The sequence below is a fragment of the Lutra lutra genome, chromosome 10, assembly GCF_902655055.1.
Source record: "Lutra lutra chromosome 10, mLutLut1.2, whole genome shotgun sequence".
NCBI lineage: Eukaryota > Metazoa > Chordata > Mammalia > Carnivora > Mustelidae > Lutra > Lutra lutra.
In genome coordinates, this window is record NC_062287.1 from 4,566,068 (window position 1) to 4,592,303 (window position 26,236).

General features: G+C 44.7%; 1 protein-coding gene across 3 annotated transcripts in view; it reads right to left on the reverse strand.

Annotated features, from left to right (window-relative positions):
* GUCY1A2 (guanylate cyclase 1 soluble subunit alpha 2) overlaps positions 1-24,888 on the reverse strand; it is a 315,001-nt gene extending 290,113 nt beyond the window's left edge. For 2 of the 3 annotated variants that reach the window (XM_047693759.1, XM_047693758.1), the window contains exon 1: positions 24,475-24,888. In XM_047693759.1, the coding sequence (XP_047549715.1) occupies positions 24,475-24,789 (315 nt within the window). In that variant the 5' untranslated portion in view covers positions 24,790-24,888. The remainder of the gene's footprint in view (positions 1-24,474) is intronic. The other variant, XM_047693757.1, reaches the window with a different exon arrangement.
* Positions 24,889-26,236: the final 1,348 nt, after the last annotated feature.

Genomic DNA, 26,236 nt, shown 5'->3' on the forward strand with positions numbered 1-26,236 from the left:
CGCTTGCCCTTCCACTCCCTCAGCTTCTCCTCCTCAGCTTCTCCTCCTCTGGCTCACCCCTTCCCTTCCCAAGCAGCCGGGCGTCTACTACACGGATGCCGCGTTCTGATGGGCCGAACCCCTCCCACCATCACCTACACTCCCAAAACAGATCTCCAGAAATCACCATTGCATATTTTCCTTCCTTTTCTCATCAAAATTCTCAATCCCTTTAGTATCCTGATCTCAGAGGGTGCTCAGAAGGAATCCTACGTCCATTTCCTCAAAAATGCAATCCCCAGTCCTAAGGTAAATGATGGTTAAAAAATGAACATCGCTCCATGATAAAACATGGTCTGAACCACTAACAGCGGCACTGCAGTAGGCTTCTCAGTGAGAGTTAAGGGGTTGGGGGGGGCGGTGGGGGTGGCGATGCACTTCTCATCCTCTAGGTCACACTACCGGAACGACCACATTCTCCAGGACGTGAGAGCATTTCTCATATTAGGACATGATATGCCAAGTTCGGTCACTGAATGTGACCAAAATTATAATTAGCTACCCTGTCTTTATGGCTAAGCCTGTAGACACCAATGAATCAAATGATATGATTGGTGTTACTTAATAAAATTAGTCCAACAACAATAAGTCACTTCCGGCAAGTGGTTTAACTACTTCTGAAAGAGATGTAATTGCAGTAATCATCCATCTTGCTAAATATGCAGACAAAATATTCACTTTCCCAGCCTCTGACTAAACTTACTACATATAAACCCGAAAAAAGAAAAAAAAAATAGATGGCAAATTAAATATAGAACTTTGAGTAAGGACCTCTGTATTTCAAGCCCAGCTGTGCTACTGACCTTTTTATAAAATTAGCCAACATCTCTTCACCTGGGAGTAGGAAACCTTGGGGGAAAAAAATTCCTCTATTTTCCCATCTGAAAAATGCTAGTAAGAAGTTCGTAGTTCTCAGGGTCATTTTGAAGAAAACCATTGCAAAGTTAAGCGCTTGAAAACAGAGGGTCAAATCATACTGGAGAGTCCGCCATCTCTCAGGAAGCTGGGCAGTACCATTTCAAGTGAATGATGCTAGTAATTTGCTAAACAAACCAGTAGTCCAGATAATTAATCACAAAAAGCAAAAGTAGTAAGTGTGCTAAAAGAAAAAAAAAAAAGAAAGCTAGAGACACACAATAACGTAGAGTTCTTCCTACCCACACTGGTTGAAAATCTGCGTGATTTCCTTCAATCTCCACTTTATTCTCCTTATGAACACAATATACAACTGAGTGACCCCATGAGAACTTAGGGTAAAGGTTGACATTATGCTAATTGACCCATACAAGGATTCAAACTGATGACCTTGGCCTTATTAGAAGCATGTTCTAATTAGCAAAGTGCAGTGGATATCATCATTGTAATTACAGATTATAGCTGAATATACTTACCATATAATGGATGGTATAGTTAAGTCTTCCTATACAAAGTAGGTTTGCTTTCCAAGTATTTCCCCCTTTGTTATTTTAACCCCTTTCCAAAAATAGCCACTGAATTTCAATTTGATATACAAGACCTACTACCACCAACACCCACTTAAGCTGAAAAAGCACATTCCTCAAACTGAAAGAGTTCTGAAGGGTGACATATTCAGTGTGTCCCCTACCTTCCAGTGAGTGCACATTTAAGTTATCCAAGAATCTGGGGTGTTTTCAACAAAAAACACCACCACCTTCAGTATGGAGAACACTTCACAGTTTACCAATCACTTTCTTTCCTTTCCGCTCATTAGAAGTTCACAACCACCTCGTGAGTCTCAGATATAATTATCCACACTCTACAGATGAAAACAGGGAGGTCCAGGGAGGTGCAAGTGTGTTTTGCCTCAGGACAGGGCTGGAAAGAGCCACCAACAAGGCAAAGAGTTAGGTCTCCCGTGATTTTCCTCTGCATCTTCCCCCATGAGTAACTTACTGGGCTCTGCTGACGACTAAAATGGCCTTCCATGTATCTTTCCGAAGTCTGTTGTTTCCTTTTATTTGTTTTAATGGATATGAAAACAATGTCATATTGTTTTCCCAAATTCACAAAAGTTACTGTTATTTAAATAGTTCTGGTATGATCGTTAACTTCTTTATCAGGTAACTTCGGGAGAAACATGCTTTCCAGGTCACATCTTGGTCCCCTTGGCCGTCTGAATAAAAACAATGGCCAAATAAAAATCCTGAGACAGGAGGGTCCTGGTTCTAGACACCTTCTCAGGGCAGCGGGTCATGCTGTCCTCCAAATGCAAGGCTTTCTGGATTAAACACGTTGTTGACTGCTGTGAAACACTAAGAGAGCACGTTCCACGTAACACCTCATTCAGTCCCCACAAAAATCCTATAAGAGAGGAAGAAGTATTACCCCAATGCTATAAATGTAGAAGAAACTCATCCCAGACAAGTTAAAAAATGTGCCCAAAGTCCCGTAGGTAGTGTCTAAGTCTACATATGTGTCTCATCTCTGTACGCCTGCCTCCAAAAAGCCAAGCTTTTCATCTGCTTTTCTGAACTAAAATACCGACTTCTGTCTTCAAGGCAGAAAAGGTTATGGTTGAAAGGGATTAACTATTCGCTAGATGGTGTGATTTTGGATACCGCCTTTTTTTTTTTCCTCTAAACCTCAGTTTCCTTTTTGATAAAATAGAGAAGCTTCTAGCATAACTATTGCTCAGGGTTGTTTAAAGTCAAAATGAGATAAAAGTACAAAGTATGATATGTATATGGGTTATATGATGATTGTATAAAAAAAAAATCTCTTCATGAGCAAGTAGTCAAACAATTGCTAAACTGAACTAAACTGCCTGTGTCTAACGTCTAGGACGGTTGCCAGGCCTGCCTCACGGCCCAAAGATGCCAATTAGATGCTGCAAAGCTAATTAGTGCCATTTCGGCTCCTGAACACCCTACCGGACAGCAACGGTCCTCCTGTCAGGAAATAATTTCCAGCCCTTTACAGCCTCTTTGCAAGCTCCCCTTGTGTATTTCCAAAGAATTCCCTATTGTTTCCAGTGCTGGGAGCCACAGTGTGGTATTTTCCCAACAAGAGCCTGGAAAATAAGGGAAGGAATATTTCCTGCCTGACAGTTAAATCACAAAATTTACACACAAAACGGGGAACTGTTTTGTAAACCTTAAATGCACCAGCTTCAACAATAATTCGTTAAGGAGTAACAGAGAGTTCTCTCCAATCATTTAGCCGAAGGTGCAGCCCCAGGAAAAGTGGGCCACCCAGCCTCCAAAGCAACATTTGTAAAGGGGACAAAAACAGGGCATGGGGGAAGAAGGCAAAGTCAGAGAGGGCCCTAGAGGAAAGAGAAAGGAGGGGAATAGTTTATGAAACATTATACCCAACACTGTTCAGGGGTATACTGGCTCTCTGTCACACTGAGGAAGATTATTCCCAAACTAAAGAAATTCTTCAACCATCTTAACTAAAAGGGACTCTTACAAAGGGCAGTGGAGTATCAGGTCTCTCTAGCAAGGCTGAATCCTACAACCTGAGAGCTAGCTCCTTACACCCGAAGGAAGAATCATTTTCTTTGACTCCAAGTGCATTAAAGCAAACTCTTAATGATGACTTGGCTTGTCGTGGAGCCTGAACAGGTAAGAAACGTGCTGATTGTACAGACTTAGTAATCAGCCTCATCTCCCAGTTCCCGGCTCACTGTAAATAAGTGAATTGTCGTGCAAATGCCAACCCAAGTGACATGGGGCACTTTTGTTTACCCAGTCAGAGGCTGAGTCTGATGATTTCAGGACACTGACAAGAACAGGTCCTTGGAGTTTGAAAATCTCAGATGCCAAACCAAGCAGAACCATCCAAATACTACCCCGCGTGGGTCCTGCCCAGCGCTGCTGCCCCAACCTCTCGGGAAGACAAAACTCAGCAAGGAGCATCAGATCCAGTGTTAACTACGATCCAGTGATCCAAACGGATACGAAACGTGCTGACTCTGCGGATAATGAGGGTGACGTCATCAGTGTTTATGATGCACTAGATTTCCCAGCAGAGGACAAAATCATCACATCACTCTGGAAAAAACAGGCAGGCAGAAGAACACTAATACTGTGTGATGTGCAAAGCCTGACATTTTTTCATTAAACTCTACATGAGCACATTTTTTAATTTTTTAGGGAATCACTCCATTATATAATAACTATTACATGGCTTCCCCATGCCTTCTAGCAAGTACTCAGTGACACCAAGACATGTGTGTGCAGGGTTACGCACAACGATATGCAATCTGTGAAGGGCATACATTCCCTCACTAGGGTAACAATTTCTAGGGTACTCACGCCTCCCTTCATATCCCAGAAACCAAACTACAAGTGACACCATCGCTCTTGGCAGACTCTGCCACACAGGCTGAGCCGTGACGGTGGCTTCCGTCACTGCGTTCACAGCTGCCTCACCCCGGGGGCCTGGAGCGCACCTGCACAGGAGGACAGGTCAGCCTGGGGGCAAAGCGCTGAGTGAGAAAGAGCCCCCAGGGTCTCTAACACAGGTCTCTACAGGACTCCGCATGCTTGGGAACTCCACAAGTGGCGAGGGGAGTTCAGGTTCAGGAAGACCAACAGGAAGTCCCTACCAGCCATCCCTTCGCGAGTCACAAGTAGGAGCACACGAGGCGTGAAACAGGGAGTCTCTGCTACACAATGCGCACGTGGTGTGTTGAGGACGGGACAACGCGGGGGCACGTGGACAGACACATCATGGTGAAAGGAGCTAGACACAAGAGAACTGGACACTAAAATGCATGTGGTCGCCGGCTTCTTCACTTCAGGCAAGTCGCTGCTCCTCTCTGAACTTCCGTTTCCTTGTCCTTAAATCAGAGTTAATAATAATCCTTGCCCTGCCCATCTCATTCACTCCCTGCATGAATCCGGGGGATAATGTGCGTTAAAAACATGCTCTGTGATGGGGCACCTGGCTGGCCCAGTCATTGGGCATCTGCCTTCGGTGCAGGTCATGATTCCAGGGTCCTGGGATGGAGCCCCGCATCCAGCTCCCTGCTCGGTGGGGGGGGGGGGGGGGGGGGCGTCTGCTTCTCTCTCTCCCACTCCCTCTGCTTGTGTTCCCTCGGTCGCTGTCAAATAAATAAATAAAATCTTTAAAAACAAAACAAAACCTACTCTGTGAACTCTGAACAGATGTCACTCATTGCTAGTGGCTTTTTGGCATGGAAAGTGTAGGTCAGCTCATCATTCCCTCATGGTCCTGAAGTGTGGAAAATTAAGAAGGAAAAAAAAATGTCACTAACGCTTGTATTCTTGGGCATTAAAAAATAATTACAGTCGGTGAGAGCCCCTGATTTTACAAAACTCTCCTCAAGTCGGCTTACCCTAAACACTAATAAAATAAGCCATTTATCACAAAAACAGGCACCATAATAAGAATTGTTATGGCCATTTTAGAGAATGTCAACAAAAGACATCAAAACTTGCTCACATGAGAACCAAACTTTTAGCTATGTGGTCATTCTTGGCCATTTGTTTGTCTCATTACCTAACAGTAAATTGGTAACTGGGAAAAGGGAGGAGGGTGGCAAAAGGATGTGAGTAAGAAAGGGATATTGGGAACAGCTGCCTAGAGAAAAAGAGAAATGTTTCTGGCACAGTATTAGTTCTTCAATTTCTTTCTAGACTACTACGCGAGTTTTAAAGGTCTTCCTCTGCCATTCAGCTTTACAAACATCATTCAGATGTTGACCCACGCAAGTCATGTCTACACATTCACCCCAAACAACAGAGAATTTTACTGATATGATGCTTAGGAGCAAGGAGAGTGGGCAGTACTTCCCAGCTTCAAAAACCCTTTAATTTCCTCGTGTGAACAAGGGCTCTTCACGGCAGTTTCCGAGGCCAACCCAGTGCAGCGGCATCCGTAATGGGCACGACATATATCAGTCCATAATTTACTCATTTAAGGTACAAAGTCTCCAGAATCTCTAAGCATTATAAAACCTAAGGACACCACCTGCCTCATTTGGCCGTATGAGCTTTATTCCAAACAAACCCTGATGTAGCAGCAATAGCTCTGTAAAATACACACAAGAGTGTATGATACCCAATTAATAAGTATAATACCATGTAATCAAAAATTGTATATATATGTGTGTCTGTATGTATATCTCCCAGTATCCTACTTGATTTCTACAGACCAAGAATATCTGAGAATTTACAGTAGCTTTAGGAGGTCTCCGGATGGCTGCCCGAGAAGCAGGCAGACGTCACTCCCACAGCCAACAGTACATATTGGAGCGTGGTGGGACCAGACAGCCAGGTTTGATCTGAGGATTGGGGGTTGGGGGGGCACCAAGAACGTGATCTCCAGCACATCCATTCCCAGCCCTCTCTACCCCAAACTTAGTTTCCACTCCTTTAAGGTGCTTAAACTCAAGGGAGGTATTTTTCAACTAATAATTTGATGTAATATATTTAAAATACACACAGCCTAACATGTCTGCTGGGAGAGACTCATGGCAGATTTTTATGGAGTGAGGTTTTGATAAGAAAGAGAGAGGTTAAGAATAGGGACAACCAGAAATAAATGTCCCTACTTTACAATTTCTCTCAACCTTAACTCCTAACATATCAGGGTTTAAACTACTACAAAACACCAAGGCAGAAACTTTGATATGCTTTACTTTGATATGCCCTCGCTTTCATTTCTGTCGGGTACTCTGGAAGAACAAAACAATGAACTTTATTACCTTGGGTTTTCAAGATGTTTCCAGGCAGGCATATCTTGATTTGATACATAAATCACAGAAAGTAGCTGAATACTTTATTTAATGGCCAAGAATGGTCAGTCTGATCTTATTTTTAGATTCACATCTTTAGCCTCCTATTTTATAGTTTTACCATAAAAACGGTTAATGTTTTTATTGACCCATACTTGAAAGTGACTTACTAATATGTATTTTTTGAAAAATTATTATGTCTCTTGAGGTGACTTGTCATAAAATGCCTTTTCCAATTATATATCTGAGGGAATCGGTAATTTCTTTCATTACTGTCATCATTAATGCCATTGATTAAGATGATACATCCCAATGCTATAATCAGAATAATTGGATATCTGTGTTAACTAGATACCTGAGACCTAGATGTTTCTCAACAGTCAAGAATGCAAGACTGACAATGGAAAATCAAACTTACGACTTAACTCAGTATTTGATTTCCTCCATCTTCCCCGGACTCCCATCCCTAGAACACAGCTGAGGAAGGACTGAAGTGCCCAAGTGCTTAACATAACAGCAGGCGGCAGCCTCATACATCAGACTTTGCACAGTTGGCTCCTCGGAAGCTGCGGCCAAATCCCATCCATTCTTCTTCAGCGCCCAAGTTAGGTTCCTGCTTTGCAAGCACACTTTTGAAGAGAAAATTTAATTCAGAACAAAAGGAAAGACTGGTTTTCTTTGAAATGTGTTTAGAATGGCAGTAAGTTTACACAAGAGAGAGGGGGAAGAAAGGAGGCTTCATAGCTTGCAAACACTGTCAGGTCCAAGAGTGTTTATTGATCGTTGTGTCTCAGGAGGGAACAATAAACCTCTGTCTCCAGCATCCATGCCAGAAACTCCCTTGTATGTGTCTGAAGCTTCAGATGGGATTACAACAGTCAGTCGCTAAAATTTACTCTTTCCCTCAGGCTATGTTCCATTACAACACAATTATCTCATCATCATCACTCCTTACAATAAATGCCTTTAGAGGCAGATTCTTTTGTTAAGGAGGTAAAAGACATTTTCACTATTCCTGGCAAATTTTTAAAAGATACAATGATGGGTGTGTAAACCTGGCGATTCGCAGACCTGTACCCCTGGGGATAAAAATATATGTTTATAAAAAATAAAATTAAAAAAAAAAAGATACAATGATGGTATTTATAGCTACTCCAGATTCCTACTGAATGGCATTTTTAAATTCAGAATCCAAAGACAGAGCCATCTCTCCTCTGCCCCACATAATCAATAGGAGATACACAGCTACCCAGATCCACACCTGTGAACTCACATACATACACACCTTTGTAACGGAGATACGTAGAGATAAATAGGTAAACATCGAAAGTGCCCTTCAAATAAATTTATGTTCTTATCTGTAAAGACCATAATGAACATACAATCTGAAACAATCCCTGCATCTTCTCCTTCGTGGAAAGCAAATAAACAAATAAATTCCTTAAATTAAAAATCAAATATTTCATAAGCCAACGTTCAAAAATCAAGACATCTCTCTCATACACAAACTAAAACAATCACACAAGGAAAACGTGCATTTGGAAGACAGAGTAACCCTGTCCTGGGAGAATTCAGTCCACGGGCGTCTAAACAAGATACTTTCTTCGTTCGTTGCGGTCTCCAGGAACTTACTGAATTAGGATGACAGGCTTCTCGCTAGCACAACAGCAGGTTCTCCTTAAATTTGCTGTTGGGGTAATGTGAATTTTTCTTCCAAAAGTTCTTGCTTTCCCTTGGGAAGACTTTACTCAAGAAATTGGTTGGAAGAAAGATAAAATCTTTCTGAAGCTTCAATCCTGAAATGTTTGCAACAGAATCACAAGAAAAATGGGGCGGGCGGGGGGGAGGATTACAAGCGCTCTTCCCATGTAACTAAGACATCTCCGGTATCTGGCACAGAGCCAACAACAAATACCTATTTAATGAAGTAGTGTTGAATCCTTTTTTTCTTTAAAGATGGTTTGATCGTGTAAAAAAACTTATTCATTTCTCCCAGGCCCTTGTGTAAGCAGACTTAGGAAAACCCAACACTATCTGGTTTTGAACTCTGAAGATCACTAGCAACATTTTCTCCTCCACAGATCTTCTATTTTGGCTCATGACTCAACAAAGTCGAGCATGTACAGTGCACAAATAGTTAACACGGGGTGAAGGAATAAAAATAATGGGACATAATAGTTACATCTGTATAATCTGCCTTATTTTGTTTTTGTTTTTTACGGCTCCTGGTTTTAATCCTAAAGTGCACTACTTATCAACGCATTTATTTCTCACAACATTTGTACGGTACAGTGAGAATAAATATTCTCACATTCACTCTAAATGTATTCATGTAACAAATATTTATTGACCAGCTACGATGTGCCAGGTGCTGGCAAACTGCAGATATGGCCATATATAAAATAGGCAAAAATCCTTGTTTGATGAAATTGAGCAAAATTCATCCAGAAGAGGAAAAGGAGAGAGCCAATAAGCTACATCTGATCATGTGTGTGCCCTGGCTGGCCTTATTTTACCTTCCACACGGCCTCTCAACTGTGTGAAATACATTTGATAAAACAACAAAGCAGAGTCCTATTCATTTGCCTCCTAATCCCCGGAGAGTTCCTTCCATTAGTGACCTTTCCATCAAGGTCAAGAAGAGCTCTAACACTAAACAAAGTCATATCAGACATGGCGAGGCTAAGAACAGAGACTATATATATATATATATATATATATATATATATATCTCAAATTACCTTTAAAACTGAAAGAGAACACACTAATACAAGCACAGATGAAAAAACAGTCCCTGCCACAAGCTATTTGACTTACAAAATCTGATCCCTAAATGTATTAAGAGAAATCAGACGTTTTCAGATTGATGAAACAACCCAAAAGTTGTATGCGGTAGAATACACAAATGAAAAAAAGATACTTTATGGTCTGAGTACAAAATTTCTGAGGGGTGAACGAGCGACATTTCTGGCCTCATTTGACGCCCCATCATCAGTGCAGTCCCCACAGTCAAGATATACCTGGAGAACTGCAAATAGTATGACAATTTAAATTCAACACTAATTAGGTATAAAAAAATTACCAGCCGATCACTGAGTTACAAATTCAGGACAAGACTGTAATCAAGCAGATGTAAGGAAAACCAAAGTCCGCCCACTGCCTTTGCACCACGGTGCGTCCGCCATATTGCTTTCCCCTTGGGTAGAAAGTATCCTCATGCTTGGCAAAGAGGTTCACAAACGTCACTAGATCAATCCCATCCTTTCCCAAAGCCTATCTCTCTCAACCACCTCCAACATTTTTTGATTATCATGTTCAAACACGAGTCTCCACTTCTTTAATACACTTTGATTTGGCCTCACAGGCCCTGCCAACTGTTTCTCTCCTTTCCCTTGTATTGCCAAAGTCTTGGGTGAGAAACACACGCTTATGAAATCCTTTGTGTATTCACCATATTCCCTCTTTAAGTAGGTTTCTATCTCAGAGGCAGGATGGACGTCGTTCTTCTAAGGCCCCCAGCAGTCTTGGTCTGGACTTGAAAATACCATCCTTAAATTCTCACGGCTTCACAGATGTCAACCACTGCAGCCCTCGCTCCCCGCTGCTCTCCAGCCCCCCTCCCACACCCGCAAGCAAACGGAAAAGCTTCTGGGCACCTACATGCTGCTGGTTCTCTTTGTTTAGTGCTTCTCAGTGCTCTATTATTGTGTTTCTGCCTCTTTCAGTCAGAGAGCTTGTCAGATTTCTTTTTTTTTTTTTTAAAGATTTTATTTATTTATTTGACAGAGAGAGATCACAAGTAGACGGAGAGGAAGGCAGAGAGAGAGAGAGAGAGGGAAGCAGGCTTCTTGCTGAGCAGAGAGCCCGACGTGGGACTCGATCCCAGGACCCTGAGATCATGACCCGAGCCGAAGGCAGCGGCTTAACCCACTGAGCCACCCAGGCGCCCCGAGCTTGTCAGATTTCAAGATATCAATTACTACCTCCATGAGTTTTTACCAAAACCCAATCCCAAATCTCTAGGTCGGTTTACCGAATGGCTTGCCCACCACATGACAGGCCCTGAGTGATCTGGGAGCGCCAAGTGCCCTCAAAGAACTCACACAAGGGAGCCAACCAACTGTGCCTAAATTCCAAAAATACAATCCAAATCCAAGGTTATCATTACAGTTCTCCCAAATGCCACCTCCCCGTTGCTGACTGTGGCTCTTTCATGCAAGCTATCATGGTTCTTGAACCCACTGTCACAGGTTGGGCCCCCTGGGAAGCGTGCTCTGAGAAGATCAGCAGGAAGAACGCTTATGAGGGGGTGACCTGGGATCAATACCCAAGAAGAGTGTAGAAGGAGGCAGAATGGGAAAGAGGGAGGAGCTGGACTGTGATGCAGGCTCAGGGGAGGCCTCTGGGGACGCTCCACGGAGTTCTCCCTTCAGAGCTGGCTCAGCAGGATGGAAGGATGGAGCCTTCAGAGCCCCCTGCTCCGGAGCCACCGGAATGGGCCATGACCGTGGCCAAAGCAGCTGTCTTCGGTCCACGCAATGCACCCGGGGGACTGACAGCAGAGGGTGCCTGTCAGCAGAATGGCTGGCATCGAGGGCATTGATTTCGAAAGGGGCATCTGGGCACCTCATCACAATGTCCACCACGCTCACAGAGGCTCAAAACACACCACACAGCCGAAGGAACACAGAGTTCGGAGGCAAACATGCCAAGGTTCTAATCTAATCTAAGTCCATCATTCACTGCTGTCCCAGGCAAGTCACTCCATTTCTCTGAATCTCTGATGAGATTATTTTACAAATTCACAGATGCACATTAGGAAAACTTAAACTCCTGACACTTGTTAATTCTCTTCCTCCCACCCTATAAGTTTAGTGGATTTTGTTTTGTTTTCTTAACTATGTTCTTTCTCTTCCAAGTATTATGACTTCTTTTAAAATGACACTTACTCATTCAGTCCATAAAGAGGCCCCTGGAACCCCCCACCAGCCAGGATCCTCCAAGGCACTGCAAAGACCACCGACCCCTCTGGGAGCAACTCAGTGGACGTCTCTGCCCAGGGCTGGGCTTCAGTGACAGAGAACACATATGCAAACGGGTAAATGGAGAGGGTTACTTCCAGTAACGGAGAGTGCCCTGATGAAAATAAAGGGAGGTGGGGGAGCTTGGTGGGGAGGGCTGCTGTGGACAGGCCTCAGAGCAGAAAGATGAAGGAAAAGCAAAGTAGCTGCACTGACGCTTCAGGGAAGCTCCATTTCAAACTAACCTTTTCCTCTCTCTTCCCCAAACCTCCCCTCCACCCTCCTCACCCTTCTCTTTCAGGAATCTGGTACTACCCTAAAAACATGACCAATGCAGCACATACACAATTCCTGTCGAAACCAACTAGAAGTGGGGACGCCTGGGGGGCTCAAGTCAGTTAAGCGTCTGCCCTCGGCTCAGGTCGTGATCCCAGGATCCTGGGATCGAGCCCCACATCAGGCTCCCTGGTGGGCAAGGAGTCTGCTTCTCCCTCTCCCTCTGCCTGTGTTCCCCTGCTTGTGCTCTCTCTCCCTGTCAAATAAATAAAATCTTAGAAAGGAAAAGAAAAGAAAAGAAAAGAAAAGAAAAGAAAAGAAAAGAGAAGAAAAGAAAAGAAACCAACCAGATCCTGTATTTCCCGATAAATCCCCAGGGACCAGGCTTGCAGGTCTAAACACCTTAGCTGCTACAGCCTCCTTTGCCCCTGCAAAGCAATAAAGCTGTTGTTCCTCTTTATACCCAGACTCTGCCAGAGGTCAGAAAGGTCGGCTCTTTGATGTCCTTTAGACCACGGTGAGGCATGGCTCCTGCAGAACGGGTATGGGCATCTAATTAAACAAAATGTGCACAGTGCTCAGCGCGGTGCCCGACATGTGGTAAGGGCTTGATGAATCAACACTACCATTATTACCACCATCATCATCAGTGTAGCTTCTAATGGTCTTTTCACCTACAGACCCTCCCCTGGTCCACGCATCCTCGGTATCATGCCAAATAAGGAGAGACGAGTTGGATGAAAGGGAAATACAGAGGGAGGGGCCAAAGGAACTGCTATGGACATTATTTGGTAATTTTTTAAATGTGGTTTTATGTTTTCTCTTAATCCAAAATGGGCCATATGGAATTTCTGTTGGAATGTCCTACTTCGTGCATGTGGTTTAACGCACACTGTGCACATGCTGAATGAATTACTAAGTGCTCATTTGCCAAATACGTGCTCTCCGAGTGAATGAATGCGAGAGGTCAGGGAATGCATGAATGAACAGGAGCCCAAGGAGATCCCGTTTGGTTTTCAGATTTCTAGAACAGAATTCCTGGAAGATTTTATAACCCTGAAAGGCTGCATCCCCAAAAAGTTGAAAATAGTTCCCATAAAGAGCACAAGAATGCTGAACAAGATACTCCCTATGATGAAAGGGAGCATCTGGACGTTTTGCTAAAAACTGTGGCTGAAGGTAACTGAAGGCATCAGGAGATGTGATTAACAGCAGGAAGACTGGGAAAGAGCCGGTAAGCGGGGGCTGGAGAAAGGCGGCAACATTGATGATTTACAGTATTCAAAATACTATGCTATCATTATCCTTCTCATCTTCATAATCCAATAAAGTATTACCTTCACTTTATCAGCACCATTTTCTAACCAACTGAGCCAATCAGCCACTGGTTACCATCACTTCATAGATAAGAAGCGGAGTCCCCTAGAGGCTTATCCAAGAATGCACAAAATAATGACCACAGTTCGTGTCTGACTCCAAAACCTGTTTTTTTCCCCAGAATGCAGGGAGTAAAAGAATCTGAACCAAGTCTTGCTCCTCAAAAAAATCAGTGTAGCAGCACAATGACGTCATTCATAATAGTTCAACACAATGTCTCCAACTCACTACTTGCATTTTCTTACATATTTACCCTAAAGTAAGAGAATCGCATTAATACATATGATTTCAGAGATGGAAAACAGAGACGGAAGTTATTTCCCCAAAGTCAAATTAAAACAAAAATCAGAATGCAGCATTCACTGAATTGTAGCTTACACACACACACACACACACACACACACACACACACATACACACACACACACAGAGGCATATTTCAAGAAAATAAGACAGGCACATTAGCCAAACGATACAGAGAACTCTAATTAAAAACTTCTTTCAAACTCTACCCGTTCTTTGTCTCCCCTTGCCCAAGAGACCCTACTGGAGTGTGAGAAAGTCTCAGAGACCACAAGCACCGTGGAGCTCTCCAGGGCCTCCATGAGGAAGAAATGTCCTGTTAATAAGCATCTGATCATCTAGGATATTCCACTCGCCAGAATGTCCACACACCTACAGCAAGATGGTCATTACAGTCCATCACGATGACCGTGAGGCACTGAAAAACCCTCACAGGCTCTGGGATTTTCAAAGGCTGATGAACACAACAAGAATTGCATAACCCTTAAGATATTTTATTGAACTTCATCTATTCACAAATTGCTACTGCAGATGTTAACAGTTTGCTTAGAATGTTTCGTCGACCAAAAGTAATTTTTCACCTTTTCAGGTAAGAAAATGTCTGCTGGTAAAAGAAAAAGAGAAAGAGAGAGAGACGGAGGGAGAGAGGGAGGGAGAGAAAAAATACGGTGTTCTCCGATGTAATAGGAAATGTATTGGTGGCCACCATTACTCTAAATTCTACAGGCTCTCTTACTCACGTATCAAGTCTGAGTGGACGGAAACCTTACTGTGTAGCAACTAGGAGCCCATAAATAATGCAATGAATGATGTAACTGAATGTTCTTCTGTGTTTCAAGGATTAATTCTAATACTGAAAACATCATGTAAATTCTAATCAAGCAATTAGAACTGAGTTTCTCAATCACTAACTTGATACGAGTTCCTGATTCTGAGGGATTTTTTTGGAGGGAGGGGATGAGACCTGGGAGACCAATCAACTATTCTAACAGAAGGAATTCACTAGTAAAAGAATAAGACCCAGATATAAATTAAATAAGCTTGATATCAGATGGCTAGAAATGCCTTTCCCCATTTGGCATTCACTCTCATTATTTCCCAAGACAAAACAAACAAACAAACAAACAAACCAAAAACCTCCACTTCAATGATTGCCCCCAAATGCCTCAAACTTATTCTGAGATACAGGCCTTCTAATATACAATGCATATCTTCACCATTTCATACCTCTCCAAGTCATACTCACCATCCAGTTTAAGCTATAAATTCATTCCCTAACTTCAGCTGGGCCTTCAAAAAATACCCAATAATACCTCTACCAGATCCCAGTCAGTTTTCTTCTCCATTCCTTCTATCAACAATTTCCAGCTTTATCAATTTCCCGAGGACTCCATCTCCCCAGGGCAGAAAGAGAGAGAGAGAGAGAGAGAGAGAGAGACTGATGTATTTATTTTAACGAGAGAAAGAGAGAAAACATAAACATGGGGAGGGACACGAGGAGAAGGAGAGATGCTGAGATCATGACCTGGAAATCAAGAGTCTGACACTTAACCAACTGAGACACCCAGGGGCCCCCTGTGCCATTATTTGTCTATAGTGGTTACTGTATGATAGGTACAGGGATCGGCTGGGTGTGAAGATTTTTATTTAATAGAATCTATGAGACTACAGGATTTCTTATCCATTGAAATAATAATGAATAAAATAGCACAGTGGAGATACTATCTCTCTATCTTATAGAGATTCATATCTCTAACAGAAAATACGCAAACGCCTATAAGTGAGAACACATATGCTCCCCCAAACAGTTCCTGTGTGTTTAGGAATTTAAGATAATTTAACATAATCATACTCACTGGCATAACTCAGTGGTGTAAAATCTATAGATTATTGTGAAGCTACAATAAAACACACAATACAGGAGGGCTCTGAAAATATTAAAGCACTCTAAAATATGTGATACCTATAGCTACCCTTTTTTTAAAAATTCAATTAGCCAACATAGAGTACATCATTAGTTTTTGATACCACGTTTACTCTTCTCTGTGACTAAACAAAAATTACAAACAGAACATTTAAAATATGGCAGCACAAGGGGCGCCTGGGTGGCTCAGTCGGTTAAGCGTCTGCCTTCAGCTCAGGTCATGATCCCAGGGTCCTGGGATCGAGTCCCACTTTGGGTTCCCTGCTCAGTGAGGAGCCTGCTTCTCCCTCTCCCTCTGCCCCTCCCCTGCTTATACTCTCTCTCTGTCAAATGAATAAATAAAATCTTTAAAAAAAATAAAAAAATAAAATAAAATAAAATACAGCAGCACAAAATCATGGTAGCCTACAAAGCATTACTGGATACACCACAAAGTCTGTAAGGATTTATTCAACATTTATTCATTCTGCTAACATTTATTGAGTGTCTTTATAAATCAGACTTTCTGCTAGGCAGGAACATATATAGATCTCTGTCTCAAGGAGGCAGAATAAACCAGAATCCCATTACAACACTGTAAGTCCTATTACAGAGATGTGAGCAGTAACTTAGCACTCCACAGGGAAAATACTGCAGTGACAAGAAACAAGATGGGTGTGCCTCTATCTGTGGTTGTGTGTGCATGAAACTAATTAGAAAAACCGTTCTCCACCAACATTACATTGGAGGATTCATGCATGAAGAAGCAACGGACATAAAGCAACAAGAAATGAAAGCATGTTTTAGAACATTTTTATTTCCTCCACAGGACACAGCAGACTCACACATAACAAAAATAGTGCCATGAAAAGAAAAGCAGTCAAGGTGACTTCAAGGACTTACAATTAAAATAACATCAGGATTTCCACACAGACAGCCTCCTCTCATGACAGACTGGTTCTAGAGTTCTCTGCAAATGCAAATTTCTTGAAATGTTGGATCACCATGTGTTTGGAGAGTTCAACTGGACTCCTACCCAATTTAGTCCCTGAATGAGAGAGGAAGACTAATCGGCTACAGATGTAGAAATTAGCAACCATTATTGTATCTCCCATGTTTTGGTAGGGTTGGAAGGGTGGTTCTTTATGTCTGCTACCTGAATGTCCTACTGCTTCTTTTCTAGGAAAAAAAATTTTTTTCTGACTTCCAGATCTGTTTCTTTCTCCTTTCACCTTTAAAAAAGAAAATGTACGGGCATACAAACAAGTCATTGCTCCAAAAGGAACCAGTAGATGGAACGTTTAAGAAATGCCATGTCAACGGGACTGGAAGAGATTATGCTGAGTGAAATAAGTCAAGCAGAGAGAGTCAATTATCATATGGTTTCACTTATTTGTGGAGCATAACAAATAGCATGGAGGACAAGGGGAGATGGAGAGGAGAGGGGAGTTGAGGGAAATTGGAAGGGGAGGTGAACCATGAGAGACTATGGACTCTGAAAAACGATCTGGGAATTTTGAAGGGGTGGGGGGTGGGAGGTTGGGGGCACCAGGTGGTGGGTATTGTGGAGGGCACAGATTGCATGGAGCACTGGGTGTGGTGCAAAAATAATGAATACTGTTATGCTGAAAAAATAAAAATTAAAGCTCACCTCTTCACCTCTAATGAAAAACAAACAAACAAACAAACAAACAAACAAAAAAAAAAGAAATGCCATGTCAGTCTCACTCTGAAAACCAGATGCTGAGTGTGACTCTTGGAACAACCCTTCTCCTCCCTTCTCCTCTACTGTCCCCAGCAGTGTTGAATAGCTGGTTCTGTATTCTGAAACCAGAGGGCACAGGACACTGACAGCAGTGACATGTGACCTACTGAACAGGAACCTGAGGTAGCTAACAAAGCATCCTCGGGAAGAACAGGGAGAGAGTCACAAATAATCGAAAACACAAACAGTGAAACCTCAGAGACTTTCTACCACACGACCAACAAGATTATTTTGAGCACAAATGATACAACGTAAGAGGTGGCTCCAAGTGACCACCTGTATTCTGTTCCTCTTAGAACAGTAATTGCCTGGAACATATTCATCCCAAAGGAGTCATTTCCAGATTCATTCCTTCCAAAAACAAAACAAAACAAAACAAAAAAACCAACTCAGTCTGAAGAGCTCACCAAACCCAGATCAATGACCCCGAAGGTAGAGAATTCAGTCTCCTTTTGGCACAACTTTGGTGTGCCTAAATCACCTGGAGTATGGTTTAAAATTGAAAGTCCCGGGCCCTCCCTAGAGCTACAAACCAGACCTCCTGAGGAAAAGGCCCAGGAATCTGCATTTTCATACCTTTCTTCAGGGATTCCTTATGTTCACAGAGGTTTGACAACCACTAGCTTCAAGGAAGTGTGGTTTAATAAGCCTCAAATAAAGCCTGTACAGAAAGTGACTTCTCACTGTTCTATTTATAGGAATGTTCACTGTTTCTCAATTCCCCACCACAGCCCAACAAATCTCCAGGCTTTGGAGATATTTCCAGCTCCCCTACTTCCTAAGTCACTCTAGTCTGGAATTTTCAGTTTTATGAGGTGCTCTGAGCTCACAGCGCATACTTCTGGGTCTTCAGATCCTGTCCCAAAGCAATATTTGAGGAATAAGATTATGTCATTCCATCCCCTAAGAGTGCATTTTTTGGCAACAGTAGCCCACTTGCTGACAAACTTTTTTCTCTCACTGGGGAGAGAACTGTACACAAAGTCTGAGAAGAAAATATAAGGAAAGTGGAGGAGAGTCATCACATTTACCTAACTTCCTAAAATACGAAAGGGCCACTCAACAAGTTCCAGGAGGAGGAAATTCTTCCATCTGCTCTCTGTGAACACGACTGCATTCTGAAGTTTTGCTTTACGTGGTAGGTGTAGGTAAAATTCCAACAGGTTTCCATACTTCAAAGTAGCTGGGCACAAAATCGAGATATTTTATTTCGGTGGAACCAAATATAACACAAGAAACATCAAACACAATAGAAATAAAGTAATTGGACAAGTAAACAAAGAGCTTCCATTCATTTGTTCTAGCATCTTATGGAACAGTCATTGGGTACCGGGCACTGTGCTAAATATGGGATAAACATAAGAGCAACAAGGTAGGAGAATTCAGAAAGAGGAATTTTAAATTTTGAGCTAACTCTCTAGCTCATGCATCAAAGAAGGTCTTGTGAGAAACTGTCACCGGAGAGCCCTCACAAATATTCTCTCTGCTTACGTCCCTTAATTTTTTTTCTTGAGATAGGTCTGAAATTCCAAAAGAGATCATTCTGTCCTCTTGCTCACTCACAGCCAATGCCGTGTACACCTAGAGACAATGCATTTATTTTACTATCATACTCAAAGAAATATGTTTTTTTTTCAATTTTTACCTTCAGCTCCATATGATACAGGGAACGAGACAAAATAAAGGAGAATGACGAGAGTGATGATGACGTAGAGGGAAACACGTAACAGTACTCTCCCCACACATCCCCCAGTATTTCAAGATAGATAAATCACATACTAAGAAGGGATATATATTCACTTATCACCTCTGCCTACAAACTAATAATCGCCAACGATGGCATTTTCCATTGTCAAAATTCGTCTTCAGAATAAAGGCTTAACAACTGAGCCAGCAGCCAAACAAGAATAGAGCACTGTACACCAAACACCAATGTCATTCCCGGGGTAACTGCCGCACCTCACAGTTGCCTAAACCCCTGAACACACGTACGAACTAGTTTGAATGCAATGGATGGGGAACCCTTGAAATTCTCGGCAAATAAAATAAGCAGTTTCTCTGTCACCTCCTTATTTTCTCTGTAATATTGGAGTGATTTATTGTGAAATACCCCCATTCCACCAAATATCTATGTCCTTGTATTTTTAGAGAATTTACAGGAGTGGTTTTCATCTTGCCACATAAGCATTCAGCAGTTTGCTGGAAATATCTGGATCTGCAATGATTACAGATGCTTGTGCGCACACAGGAGTGCTAGCCAGGGAACCGAAATGGGACTCCAGTTTTAATTTTTTTAATGGATTGGCTGGGCAATGCCAACAATATAAACTCCTTCTTATCACCTTTTTTTTTTTAAGTATATGACACCAGTTAACCCACAAACTCTTTCCACTAAGGTTACTACCAAGTAAATTACAGAAAAATAAGAAGAAACAGAAGAACAACAAGAACAAGGACAAGGACAAGAAGAAGAATGAACGAACAGAAGAAGGAAAATTTTTAGATCATTTGGAGACATTCAACTTCGGCTGAAATTAATAGACCTTGGTCTGAAACTAACATTTGACTAGTTGAAGGAGTCTCACAAAGAACAGTGCTTCTCTTTCACAACAAATCTACAAGGTAATTATTATCCATATGCCACAAAATATGAAACTAAGGCTCTAAGAAGGTAGGAGTTGCCTTTCCAGGGTCTCACACTTAGTAAGGGGCTCATCAGAGAGTTCTTCAAACCCACAGCTGTCAAAGTCCCAGTCCTTCAGCTCTGCCACACTGTTTGCCAATGATCAGGGAGGAGGTCGGGAAGAGCCCTAGATCGCCATTAAGTTCTGATGTCAGATTACAGTATTTAATTTCTACAAATATGAAAACATAGAGCTACTAGAATAGTTTTTGCCTGACTTTTTTATTCTAATGAATGTGTTGCTCAGAACTTTATCAGCCAAATTGAGCCCCAAATTGTAAAAACTTCAGTAAGATATGTAAATTGATGAAACATCCCAGCTCCCAAATATACTTCAGTTTTCATTATTTACATGTTAGTAACACAGTCACATTCTAAGGGTTTGGGTTTTTTTGTTTTTGTTTTTTTGGTTTTTTTGAAGGGTTTATCCACATCAGAGAATTCACTTTATTTAGTATCAGGGGAGGCTAAATATGTAATTTTTTTATGTCCTTTTCCTAAGCATGTATCAACATCATTTCCTTTCCACAAATAATGAAACAATGTCTGGCTTTTTTGCTAGTTGGACCCAGGCTTCCCTTCCAATTTCTTTCCACACTGTTCTCTCAGTTTCCCGGACTATTCTCCATCAGTAGTTTTCCTCCCCTTACGTGCCACCCTTCCAGTCTTGTGAGTTTTCTTCCTGTCATTCTCCTCCCCGTGGCCTCTGGAGTCTTCAGAGCCACTGCAAGGCTGAACAGCCCATACATAGCTCCCTAATGAGCAAACTAGGGAAGCCGTGATCTTAAATTGGGCTCCTGGAATATCTTCACTGATAGGCTCACATTAGCAAACCCCAAACCGATAGGTAACAGGGGTCTGAGTGATAGGGTTCTCAGCAACTCCCATTTATAAGAACAAAATAGAAATAAATGAGTTACTAAATTCCGTCTTGATGTAAAATCCCCAGCTGTTTCTCCATATGTGTTCCCAAGTAAATGATTTCAAAATAAATAATGTAATAAGCGATTTATGTATCTTCAGCCAGGTCGTTAGGGTTTATTTTTATTGTTATGGCTGTGCCCCAGAGATTCACAAGGAACAAAATTATCCAAAGTGAATGATAAATGAACTTCCCCCCAGAGAGCTCCCAGACCATCTGAGTTCTTCCGTTTTCCTTCAATACAGTTTCCTTAAAGTAAAGGCTATAATTAAAGAAGTTCCATGAGGTCGAAGACTGGGAATGTTTTGTTCAGAATTTGTATTACCAGTGCTTTGCACAATATTTGCCACACAGCAGAGCCACAAATATTTTGTAATAATTGCATGGAATTAATAGAACCTTCATGTCCCTACTTAGGAAAGTAATATATTCTGTGTGAAGCTTTAAAACTGATAGGTGCAGGCTTTTCTTTTATATGCCCTTATAACAGTTTATCAAAAGCTTGAAAAACATGTCTTCACAGAATGCAAGAGTAGGGAAGGATCGTAATTATAACACCTTATAGACAAGAAGTCTTCTAAAACGTGAAAGTCAGGGGCACAGAGGTATGAAAGTAGCTAGCCATCCAAGGCACACGGATGAGAGGACCAGGTCCCCCAAATTCTGGAATTTTTTCAGTTTCATCAATTCAATTTACTTTTATCATTAAAATGGTAGAAAGTATTACAATATTTATACCCAATACATCTGAAAATGACTGTCAAAAACGTCATAAACCTGAGTTAGGATTTTCCAATGATCAAACAACTAGCTTAACTACTTGGCAATATCCTCGTGTTTATTAAATTTCCTCCTTCCAGATTATTCTGAACAAAGGACCAATCTCCAGTGATTGAGACAACCTTCCATGATGAGGCCACTAAGAAGGCAGGAATCTACTCTCCTTGCCCAGCAAGGACAGTTGCACCTGAAGCATACTGTGACAGAATGTAGAAAAATTCCCAACACTCAAAACAGCCCGAAATTCCCACTTCTGAATTACAACTGTTCTTTTTTTGTTGTTGAATTACAACTATTCTTTATGAAATTATTTCTTTAAAAAAATAGCCATTCGGCTCTAATGAAAGAGAATGGAGAAGACATCATTTGTTTCCCTGAGTGTTTCCAGAGAAGTTTAGAAAGCTGAGCATGTAGGAAAATGATTCTACTGAAACTTCTTGAAGCAGTGTTCTAGATTGCCAAATAAAAACACAGGGGTGGAGATCCCAGAAATAACCCACTGCTCTGAAATAGAACCTTGCTGTCATCTTTGCGTTACCAAGTCCAGAGGTGATATAGTTAGCCAATGCAAAATTTCTTAGCCACACCTTCTGAGGCTGAAAAGATTTACACTCTACTTACCTGTACGTTAGAGCGTTCTAGCTACAGCCTCTTATCCTTATGTTACCATAACCGTTATGGGGGAAAAGGCCTTTTATCCATCAAAAAGCTAGCGTCATTCAAATTTGACTTGTAAAGGTAAAAGCCAGAAACGATTTCCTCCTTCTTACTCCGGCAGCAAACACTGGGATTCAGTTTAGTCTATCCACCTCTCACATAAGTTGTTGAAAAGAATCTCCAATAACATGGGCACTACCAGAGGTACATGCCATGGAGATTTGTAAATTCTGATTTGCAGGCAAAAGGAAAACTCAGAGATTATAAAAAACAACCTCCCCAAACTCCTCATTATCTTTAGTGAAATCACAGTATCAGATATGAATCTGTGGTACTGACGAATTACTACATTGCACAAATGTTGCTTTTGATACTAACACAAAACCACAGACGTGCAGGATGACTGTCCTGCTTTCCTAAAGGCTTATAATTCAACAACTGGCCACATGCAATAGTTTCTAAGATCATCTTTCTTGGGAAATATTTGCAGTAAAGAACAGCGAAGAGTAGGGAATCCGTTCCGAGTTTTGTTACTAGGTTATCAGTGAAAGAGGTGGAAAAAGATACATTGAAGAGAAAATGCACAAGTAAATAAGATGACTGAGAGTAGATTCACTGCAAAAAGAAAGAAAAGGTCATTTTTCATTAATGCAAGAGCCATGGAGATATTTGTAGGACTGCCTGGTACTAATACCATGTCCCTGCGGACCCCCGTCTTTCTCAGGTCCCTCCTACCCTCGACTGCAAGAGCGCTTTGAAAAGTGAGACTCCAGAGAAGTCAAACAAGATCAATGTTCCCATTCATTTTTGGTAACTTGGAGAAAGTAAGAAGAGTCCCAGGGGTGCATAGGTAGAAGTTCTGTCAGGAACTGAAGCCCTTGGACCCGAGACCGGCATGAGAATAAAAGGTGAATGGAGCTTTGACAGTCAGTCTCCTTAAGATTCTGTCTGCAGTGCAGTGGATTCCTTCAAAACAGTGCCCATCGGTCCCAGAAAGACCAAAACGGAGGTCTGGCATCCCTGAATTGGTAAAAGTCAAGGGCAGCCCAATAACCTAGGCAGAGAAGAGGCAGAAGCGCTCCGGAAAAAAAGGTCTAGAACGCGGGGGAGTCGGGAGTACACCTCGAACTGCTGCGACAGACACCCCGAATGAACACAAGTTTAGAGAGGGCTGGGGAGACAGCGATTCATTGAACAGATAGTTACAAAGGGTCTAACAGAAGGTAGCCACGACAAAATGAGGGGGGAGCACTGAAGAGCCCAGGGAAAAGGAAGTGAAGGAGGAGGTAGGGGGGCAAGAAACACCAGACGGGTTTAGCGAAGCAGGCACCGGGTTTGCCCAGAGAAGAAAGTTGAGCCAGTAAATGCTTGGGGGGGGGGGGGGTGGAGAGAAAAGGCAGTGGGGTGGGGAGAAAACAAGAGGCCAGAGGTTTCATCATCCGAAAGCAACTAAAAAAAAAAAAAAAAAAATGATCTGACAGCCAGTTCCTGAAGATTCTTGAGAAAGGGGATGCGACACAGAAGGCAGAGAGCCTGTGGAATGCGGAGATGTCAGAGAAGGTCACACGAAGACCAAGAGAGTGTGGGAAAAAAGAGCGGAAGAGTTTCCTGGAAGGGGTAGGGGCTCCTTTGGGATCCCGCAGAACAGAGATGAAAGACCCAGAAAGGGCAAGTGCAGAACACAGTGCCTGGGAAAGTTTGGGGGAAAGAGAACAGGTGGGTGTGGAGGAGCTCTGGGGCCGCCGGGGTGACCCATACCAAGCCGGGCGCACGGCTTTTTGGCGGTGGGCGTCCAGGGCCCCAAACGAGGACCCCCGGCAGAGCGATTCTCCCCTCCCGCGCCCGCAGCGCTCTCACGCCCCCCTCCGGCCAGGCGCAGGGGTCCGGGGCGGCCGGGGGTCTGCGGGGCACCGAGGCCCGGGGCGCGGCCGGCTCGCCCCCCAGCGGCCGGGCTCGGCGCGCGCGCCCCCGCGCTCCCCGCGCCAACTTTCCCGACCCCGGGGCTCCGGCCCCCCGCTCACCGAGGGCGCCGTCAGGCGGCTGATGCTCTCGCCCAGCGAGTCCAGGTTGACCCGCCTCCGGCGCTGCGCCCTCCTGGCCCCGGCCGTGGCGGCGGCGGCGGCGGCGGCGGCGGCAGCGGCGGCGGCGGAGGAGGCGGCGGCCGGGGCCGGGGCGACGGCGGCGGCCGCGCGGGGCTCGGGCGGCCCGGGCGGGCTCCGGCTGCCGTTCCAGCAGAGCCTGGACAGGGGGCACTCCCCGTCGTCCTCGGGGCTGGTCTCCAGGTAGTCGGAGCCCAGCGAGCTGAAGGACTCGGACGAGATCTTCCTCCGAGACATGCTGCGGGCGGCGCTGCGGCGGCCGAGGCGGGGGCGCGGGCGGCGGCGGCGGCGGGGGGACCGGCGGGCGGCGGCGTTAGGCGCGTCGGGGCCGCGGGGCTGTGCGGTGGCGCCCGGCCGGGAGGGAGTCCCCGGAGCCGCGCAGCCCGCAGAGGCGGCTGCTCATGGCGGGAACTTGGGGCCCGGGAGCGGCGGCGGGCGGCGGGCTGGGCTAGGGGCCGCCGCCGCCTCCGCTGCTGCTCGCGCGGCGCCGCCTCTGCGCTCGCCTGGGCGCCGGGCAGTGCGCCGCGCTCCGGTCGCCCGGAGGCTGCGAGCGTGCGACCGCGGGCGGCCGGGCGGCGGGGCTGCGGCCCGTGCGGTCTGGGAGGCAGAGCTTCTGCCGCCCGCGCGCCGATCGCGCCCCCCTTCCCCGCTCTCCTCCCGCCCCTTGCCTCCCGCCTCTCTCCCCTCGCTGCCCGCCTCCCTCCTTCTCCCTTTATCGTCCCCCCCCCCCCCCCCCCCCATGCGCTCCCTCCGCCGGTATCACGTGTCGCCATCATACTCATTGCGAGTCTCTGCCTCGCCTGTCGCCACGTTTCAGGAGCAACGAGGACACTTGGTTGCCGTCCTCTGTGCGCCCTCCCCGCTCCCACCTTTTCCTCCTCCTCCGAGGAGCGCACGGTGGCTTGGATCAGGCCAAAGGGCCCCAACCCCAAATGCCCCAGCCCCGGTCCGCGGGAGAGGCAGCCGGGAGCGGTCCGGCCGCGCTGGGCGCCGTGCGGGAGAGGGGCGCGGGGCGACGGCGGAAGACCTCCCTCCGGAGCCACTCTGGGAAGCCTGGGGCCACGAAGTGGGGGAGTTCGGGTCCATGGCTGTCCTTTCCCTGCCCTCCTCCGAGTTTATTTAAGTTCTGAGGCGAAGGAGAAAGGCCAGTGGGTCTAGTCCGCCCATTCCGGAGGAGACGCTTCCCAGGGAAGGGAAGGGGCAACGGGTTGGCACCCATCCTGCGGTAGCAGCTCCGGGGGCTGAGCGTTCGCCTGGGTCGAGGCCGCGTGGGCTCGGAGCGAGCCCAGGGCCGGGAGGCAGCGAAGGAGGCGAAGGCTGGGCGAAAGCCCTGTTGCTGAGCGCCGGCGGGCTGGGCGCGCGGGGCTGGGGGCTGCCGCCGGCTCCGCACGAGTGCTGGACAGCTCCGCGTGCCACCTGCAGCCGCGTGGGCCGGCGTCGCGGGCTGGGGACAGTTCCTCCGCAGCCTCTACTACCGAAGACCCGGACGGGGTAGCATGGGGAGTGATTCCATCCCTCTCTCCTTCCTCCTGCTCTGTGCGCCCAACACGCGATCTGTTTGCACTTGGCTGCCAGGGCTGCTCCGAAAGCTTAAGGAGAACGGGGAGAGAGGCTTTTCCAAGCTCAGGAAGGGACTCGCCACGGCGCGAGCTCATCTCCTGCCGCCAGTTTGCGGCGAGGCTGC